We start from the raw sequence: 8,638 nt of genomic DNA, 5'->3' as shown, positions 1-8,638 counted from the left end.
CATTAACCCATATGTCCAACACCAATCCACAAAGTCCTCCTCCATCTCACAAAACAGAAGCAATGACACCGACTGCAGGAGGAAAGCCAAATCAGTGAACGTGTAAGCATCTCAGCACTGGCAGGGGTCTCCATATGGCTGCTCCAGCACCCAGGGCTGCATCGGAGTAGGCCCATGTGGCTTCTCCTTGGGGATGTCTTACAGGAAGTCAGCCTTGCAAGCTGAAGCAGGGAATTGCTAAGGCAGCTGCACCCTGGTGCGACCATCACAAAGCAAGAGACTGAGAACTAGAAAGGACAAGTTCACTGAGCCATTTATCCCTCAGCCCTTCAATTAACCCTACATGTGTTTATCGGCCAGGTTGGCACAATAAACTAACTAACTACCTCACAGTCCCACCAGCTCTTGATTATATGTTACCTCCTGAAATGCTATATTGTCAACGAATTGTTTATGGTACAGTGACTGTGTATTCTTTCCTTTTTTTTTTGTTTCCTGCATCATTCAGTTTTTTGACCATAGTTCAACTTGAAGCTTGAATTTTTCTTCAATTCTTTTGATCAGACATATGCTGAGCATGTTCTTCCTTTTGGCTTTCTAAACCCAGGTCTTGGCACATTTTATAATAATGGTTTCATTTGTCTTCTTGAGCTTCCTTTTGAAAATTTTTGATCAAGCTATTTATTCCAGTTAGTTTAGCTTCTCTAAATTCAAGAGCAAGTTTAAGAGTGTTTTCTAATATTCACTTTTTTGTTTCTTTTAGTTTCTTCACATGTATGATATTCTTGATGTCATCCCACAATTAATTTGGTCTTCTATCATTCGTGTTTGGTAGTCAGATGCATTCTTGAGATGTTCTTTAAATTCAGGTGGGGCATACTCAAGGTTGCATTTTGGCTCTTGTGCACTTATTTACATTTTCTTCAATTTCATAATAAAATTGATGGTCTGTTACAAAATCAGACCCTGGATCATTTTGTCTTATGATATTGGGTTTCTCCATTGTCTCCTCCCACCAAGCCAAAAAAAAAAACCAAACAAACAAATTCACTGCTATTAAGTTGATGTCAACTCATAGAGACCCTATAAGACAAGGTAGAACTGCCACTGTGAGTTTCCAAGATGGTAACTCTTTCTGGGAGTAGAAAGGCCCCTATTTCTCTGGTGGAGCAGCTGGTGGTTTCAAACTGCTGTGCTTGCAGTAAGCAGCCCAACAAGGAACAACCACATCCCAGGGTTCTCTCCTCTCACAGGTGTAGACAATATGGTTCTGTATATTCTACCTGGTGAGATCCACATGGATAGTCACCACTTGTGCTGTTGAAAGTATTTGCAATGAAGTTTCTGGCCTTACAAAATTCTATCATTTCATCTTCATCTTCACTTCTATTGCCAAGGCCATATTTTCCAACTACTGATTCTTCTTATTCATTTCCAACTATCACATTCCAATCACCAATAACTATTAATGCATCTCAATTGCAAGTTTGATCAATTTCCAACTTAATAAGTTTATAGAATTCTTCAATTTCTTCATCGCCAACTTTAGTGATTAATATATAAATTTTAATAACAGTTGTATTAACCTGATTTCCTTGTAGCTATATAGATGTTATCCTATCATGGACAGTATTGTCCTTCTAGAACTTGATATGTTCTGTTTGACAGTGAATGTGACACCATATTTCTTAAATGTATTATTCCCAGCAGAGTAAAGTCATAAAATTGGCAGGCTAAAAATTACCAATACCAGACTCTTTCAGCTCACTAAGGCATAGGATATAGATTTTAAGGCATAAAATTTCATTTTTTATGACTTCTAACTTCCTTAGATTCATAATGTATACCTTCCACATTCTGATTCCTAAAGAATGTTTGCAGCTGTTTCTGCTCCTTTTGAGCGCTGCCCCATCAGGAAGTGAAAGTGCTGAAAGCTCTATTCCATCCACGTCCTTAAGGTGGACTCTATTCTGAGGAGGCAGCTCTTCTCCAACCACATTTTGACAGCCTTAGAGATCCATTTTCCTGCACTATATCCAGCACAATTATTTATAAAGTGGCTATTCCCACATAAATAAGCAATCTACTACTCCTTTCCAGTCTGTTTTTAGTTTCGAAGCTCTGCTGAAGCCTGTTCACCATAGGTGATGGCGTTGGTATTTGAAATACCAGTGACATCGCTTCAACCTCATTGTAACAGGAAAACCACCACATTATGAAAAACTGAGACAATGATGCATCTTCCCCATAGAATCCTTCAATACTATTACTTGAAGCAAATTTTTCTTCAGTCCTTTCAGTTTGAGATATGCTAAACATATTCTTCCTTTTTAATTTTTCAACTCCAGATATTTTCACATTTCCTTATAATACCTCATTCGGTCTTCTTGAGTTTTCCTTTGAAACGTCCTGTTTATATTTTGTTAAAAATAGGTATGGACAACAGAAAAGTGGGTGAAGGGAGACATCGGTCAGTCTAAGACTTGAAAATTAATAATGATTTTTAAATTATCAAAGGTTCATGAGGAAGGGAGGGGGAGGGGAAAATGAGAAGCCGATGTCTAGGGCTCAAGTAGAAAGAAAACGTTTTGAGAATGATGATGGCAACAAATGTACAAATGTGCTTGACACAATGGATGGATGGATGGATTGTGATAAGAGTTTAGTAGCAGAAATTTTAACATATAGCCTCTTCTAGGCATTGAAAAACATTTTTGTACACAAAATGTTAGAAGAATGTTGAAGGTATTTTCAAAAAATTCGAGAGCTATGACTATATACAGCTAACATTATTCCATTATGATTAAACTATTAATTATGAAGACAAAATAAATTTTGGGGTTTATTTTATCCACTAGCCAAAAAATTATTTCATATATCTGCTCTTATTTTTCCTGGTCCCCTTCCCCAAGGCAAATAAGTACTCAGAAGTGAAGTCAAATGACAATGAAAGACTGGTCTGCCGATGGAACTTCTTGAGATAAGAAATCACTTTTTCAAAAATCTATACGGTGTATCCAGTCTCTGGAAATACTGACCAAGAACAAGTAGAGAGAAGTGCAGCATAGGCTCCATTGAGATTAAGTTTCCTAATTGCTGGTGCTTGTGTCCTTTCTTCTAGATTGAAAAACTGGAGACGACTCCCAAAGTATCCTCTACATCATCTTCCAGATATCTCCCCTGATGAGACTCTTGGCAGCCATGACAAGACTCATTATACAAAATGGGGTTTGTTTTTCAGTGAAGGTCCTGGGAATTCACACTTACATATATACTGAGGAGGAGGAGAGAGCACGGCTGACCTTTGTTGCATGCTCCTACGCAAGCATTTGCCTCCAAAACACAGAGACCACTTCATACCCGTGTCTTTTTATTGTCTAGATAATTGCACTTTTTGTCTTGTTCTTCTTGCTATCTTTGATGAAAGATCTTAAGATCTTCAAATCCCTGGGCACAGCAGTGATTGTCATTAACTGAGGTAAGTGTTGAGGAGCCTGTTTTCTAGAAATAAGAATTGCCCCAGCTTTTTTGACAACTCCATGCAAATTTTGTTTGGAAGTGGTAGCATGTTTTTTATTTTGAGAAAAAGTGAGAATTCAGTAATGACCACTAACCCATAGAAGACAATGTAAAGCAAAGCAGATAAAAAGTTCTGTTTCCCTGGTTCCCATTTTAGGGATTACATCTACATATTTCCACAGGGTCCCAAAGAAAAAAAGAACTGAAGAAAATAGCCACAAGAAATAATACCAGGGCAATGAATGTACAAATGCGCTTTACACAATTGATGTGTGTATGGATTGTGATAAGAGTTGTATGAGCCCCTAATAAAATGATTTTTAAAAAAAGAAAGAAAGAATACCATCCATTAGGAAGTCTAGGTAGATTGAAGAGTTAGGAAAAGCAAGTTTGACTTCTGGTGTCCCGTAAATGGACTTTGTTCCCTCTTTTAACTTGAATAAAGTTATCTAAATAGTAGTAGCCAAGGCTGGGGAACAACACAGAGATGGTTTTACCTGATGAAAACAGACGCTTTAATCTTACTACTAGCTGGGAGAAACAAGCCCAGGCAGAAATCCTGTCAACAAGATAGAGACTGACTGAGTTCTTCATAAGGAAGAAATTAACAACATGAACATAAATAAATGTACCTACTACCAATACCAGAATGAACCCAGAGGAAAATGCTTTCTTATCTTAAGTAAGGAAACCAAATGCAGCTTAGATCTTTTCTCTAAGTTGCTACAAATTTTTATTCATTGATAACCAGATACAAAGTCAATAAATGTTATGAAAAATAATCGACACAATATACACCAGAGCACGGTTGTTATTGTTGTTGGCAGCGTAGAGTCAGTTCCTAGTTCATGCCCAACTGCATGAAATTAAGCCTGGTCCTTTGGCATCCCTGTGATCGGTTGCAGAGCAGATCCCTGTGATACAGAAGGGCTTCATTGACTGATCTTCAGAAGTAAATCACCAGGCCAGTTTCCCATAGTCTGAAGCTCTGCTGAACCTTGTTCAGCATCATAGGAACACACGCACAAGTCAGTGAATTAGCTAGAAATTAAACCTAAGTCTCCCATATGGAAAGAAGCCCAGAGGTTTGGTAGATCATGTTTTGGGCTATTAACTGCAAGATCAACAAGTTCAACTCCACCAGTAGTGCTCCAAGAGAGAGCAATGAGGCTTTCTGCTCCTGTAAAGATCCCAGCCTTGGAAACCCAAAGCAGCAGTCCTACCCTGTCCTATGGGGCTGCTGCGAATCACAACGGACTCTGTGGCCGTGGGTTTGGTTTTCTCACCTATAGAAGACGAGGTCTTCTTGTTCTCATATGTCTCCACCACTTCCCAGAGTTGAGGTCCACTTGAATAACTTTTTGTCCCACACAAGTTAAAGGATTGGAAGTCCCTGATGAATGATAACTAGGACTCAATTGATGGCAGAAATAATAACAGTTGTTTATTTAACAAGAAATTGCAAAGCACATACTGCTGGCAAGATAATATATTAGACATTGAAAATGAATAAAAGATTTTTAACATTTGGCCCCATTCTCAGAAGTTTAAAATTTAGTAGGTAAACTGAGAAATGCAGGGAAATACTCATGAAGCAAATAATGTAGTAAATTCCTTGGCACAGAAAAATCTCATCCTATAATTTTTAGAGTGTTTTTTCTTATTTCTTCTATTTTAAAAAACAATGACACATTGGTTTAAAAGTTGCTTGCACTTTTTAGACAGTAGCCCAGGGATGAAAAATACCATCTCTGCCTCCATGAAGCTTAGAGAAGGCGAAAGACAGAAAAAAGCAACCAGTTGCAATAGATTATAATAAATTTGTCTATACATATATACACTGGATAATAAAAAGGACAAAGAATTGATGCATGATTGGTGGTTCCGGCCACACTTCTTGTGGAGGCAATCAGTGAACAGTCTTGTAAATGATGAGTGCAAGTTCCCCAGGTCTCTACCGCAATCCAGCAATCAACCTGTCAATCAACAGAGAGAAAGAGGGGGGGAAAAAGACGGGATTTAGGAATTTTGAGCAAAGAGAGAGAGAGGAGAAAAAAAGGAAGCAGTGACAGCATACAAGGTAGAAAAAACAGCATATCTTTGATGTAAGCGTAGCTATCCTTTCCTACCACAGCGGAGGGCTCAGGGCGGCACAGGGAAAGAGAGGAAGTTAAAGAGGTAAATGAAGAGCTTTTATGTTATGCTCCGTTGTTTCAATTTGGCTTCATAATGATAATGCTTCTTTGCAGCTCACCTTTCGGAATCAATGAATACATCTGGGGCGGAAACCACCACCAAGTCAGTGAGCGAATTTATCCTTCTGGGTTTTCCCTGCAGCCAGGAGATCCAGGCTGTCTTATTCGTGGTCTTCTCTGTCATCTACCTCCTGACTCTGATGGGAAATGGAGCTATTATCTGTGCTGTGTGTTGGGATCAGCATCTTCATACCCCCATGTATATCCTGCTGGGCAATTTTGCTTTCCTGGAGATCTGGTATGTCAACTCCACAGTCCCAAACACTTTGGTCAACTTCCTGTCTGAGACTAAGGCCATATCTTTTCATGGTTGCTTTCTCCAGTTATATTTTTTCTTTTCCATGGGCTCCACAGAGTGTTTTTTTCTCTCTGCAATGGCCTTTGATAGATATCTTGCCATCTGCCATCCTCTCCATTATGCCACAATTATGACTGGCCAACACTGCGTCAACTTCGTGATCTCCTGTTGGGTATGCGGCTTTCTCTGGTACCTGGCGCCTGTCATTCTCATTTCCCAACTGCCTTTCTGTGGCCCTAACGTAATTGATCATTTTGTATGTGATTCAGGCCCACTGCTAACCCTCTCCTGTGCACCTGCCCCCATGTCCAAGCTTGCCAGTTATACCTTAAGTTCCCTCATTATCCTCCTTAGCTTCCTTTCTATTCTCATTTCTTATGCTCTGGTTCTACTGGCTGTGTTTCGGTTACCCTCAGCATCCAGTCGGCGTAAAGCCTTTTCAACCTGTGGATCCCACCTGGCTGTGGTTCTGCTATTCTATGGTACGATCATGGTGATGCATGTGAGCCCTGGGTCCAGCCACACCACCTTGATGCCTAAGATCATGACCTTGTTCTACGCAATGGTGACTCCACTCTTCAATCCCCTGATTTACAGTCTTAGAAATAAGGAGATGAAAAATGCCCTGCAGAAAGTTCTGCAGATGTTTAAAACGTCCTTGAAAGTCTTTGGTGCCAGATGCAGAAGTGTGGGGTAATCTAGCTTCAGGTGATGTGGGGGCAATTTTCATCTTTTATCTTCACAAATTTGTGCATTACTCAACAAATATTCACTGACAGGTTGGGGCTGGGGGTTGAGGTTGAATACAGGAAAAACTTCAGTCATCAGCATACTAAATAGATAAGTTTTGTCATGGGAAAGAAGAAGACCTTGTATTTTTACTCAACTTCCAGCTATCTTCTTTATCAATCTCATTGTGGTGTCTTTGAAAGCAGGGGAAGCTTTATATCAAAGGGGCTGGATTTGCACTAAATTTTTCCATTATCAACTGTGTGGATTTGGCATGTCTTTTCATTTCAACTGTAAAACAATAATGAAACTTTGTACAAGAAATAACTAATCGTTTAGTATTTCCTAAAATCCTCCTTAATGTGAAGAAAGCACTCAATAAATGCTAATAGAATATCAATTTTTATACAATCTGGGTTCTCATGGACTTTGTCAGAATCAAAAGAAATCTCAGGTCCCCATATGAACAGTCACTTCCTCGTTGCCTTTGACAGAGACGTGTACAACTGAGCCCCATCTTCTGTGGCGGTACAGTGTAGCTATGAGGCCTTTGTGTGAATTCAAAATATGTTTTCAACTACCAGGGAAAAGAAGTGATTGCTTCACATTACAGTCCGGATTTATTCTCAGAACAATTGAAATGGTCTCCAATCTGGGTTTTATATACCCCTGGGCCTACTTGAAAACTTCCCAAGGAATAAACAAGCCTGTCGATTCCAGATCCTCATTTTAAATACATACACTTTCCTTCAACTGGTCTGCCAAGGAACATGCCTATAGTTACAGTTCCAAGCAGTTTTTATTTCACACATCCTCTTGTCTGTTTGTTCTTCTTCCACTTCCCTATTTTGAGTCTTAAAATTATTCACTGAACAGAAATAGAAATCTCTAATGACAGCATTAAATTAAATGAGTTTAAGACCTGGTGGTGTGAAAAATGGGCTACACACTGAGGTGGTAACCAGAAGGTCAGCTGTTTGAACCCACCAACCTCTCCACAGCAAGAAGATGAGGCTGTCAGCTCCCATCAAAGTTGAAATTCTTAGAAACCCGAAGGGGCCATTTTACTCTGTCCTTCAGGGGGTTGCTGAGTTGGAATGGACTCCAGGGTTGTGAGTTTAGTTTGGAGTTAATTCTATCTGTTGGTCAGCATGCATTAGATGGTAGTGGATTGGGTTTGCTTGGTTTTACTCTCCTTAATGTGAAAGCTAGTGACTTTAGCAAAGCTAATAAGTCCTTTTGCAATAAAACTCATATTCACTACCAATTCTGACTCATAGAGACACTAAAAGACAGAATAAAACTTCCCTGTGGATTTCCAAGACTATGAGTCATTACAGAAGTAGAAAGCCTCATCTTTCTTCTGTGGAGGGGCTGGTGGTTTCAAACTGCTCATCTGTGATTAGCAGCTCAACCATAATTCATTATGCCACCAGGACTCCTCTCTGTTACCATAACGTTGATAAATATCTGTGCTTCAGCACCAATGAAACACAGAACATTCCTCTGGTTCTTTAATGCTTCCACACACACACAATCATGATCCTAGTTCTACCTTATAAATCTGGCTAGACAGGAGCACATACAGATAACAGCATTCAACACACGGAATCCAGGACAGATAAATGCCTCAGGAACAGCAATGGGAGTAGCAATGCCATGAAGGCAGGGGTAAGGAAGGGGGAGAAGGGGGAGAAACAGGGAACTGACTACAATGACCAATGTATAATACCACCACCACCACCCCGGGGGAGACGAACAACAGTAATGTGGACAAACTGAGACAGTGAGTGGTGTGAGATATGAGAATAATAATAATTTATCATTTATTAGAGGT

The 8,638-nt window shown here is 39.6% G+C and overlaps 1 protein-coding gene across 1 annotated transcript; it reads left to right on the top strand.

The window, feature by feature from the left end:
- The first annotated feature begins 5,779 nt into the window (after positions 1-5,779).
- LOC101660947 (olfactory receptor 11H6-like) lies at positions 5,780-6,769 on the top strand. Its single transcript, XM_004698857.2, has one exon. It carries the CDS (start codon positions 5,786-5,788, stop codon positions 6,767-6,769), a length of 984 nt encoding a protein of 327 aa, XP_004698914.1. The 5' UTR covers positions 5,780-5,785.
- The last annotated feature ends 1,869 nt before the right edge of the window (positions 6,770-8,638 follow it).

This window comes from Echinops telfairi, unplaced genomic scaffold, assembly GCF_000313985.2.
Source record: "Echinops telfairi isolate 266 unplaced genomic scaffold, ASM31398v2 ScPeMD7_18;HRSCAF=68, whole genome shotgun sequence".
NCBI classification, from domain to species: Eukaryota; Metazoa; Chordata; class Mammalia; order Afrosoricida; family Tenrecidae; genus Echinops; species Echinops telfairi.
Note: the sequence above shows the minus strand (reverse complement) of the source record. Positions and strands in the feature narration are given on the sequence as shown.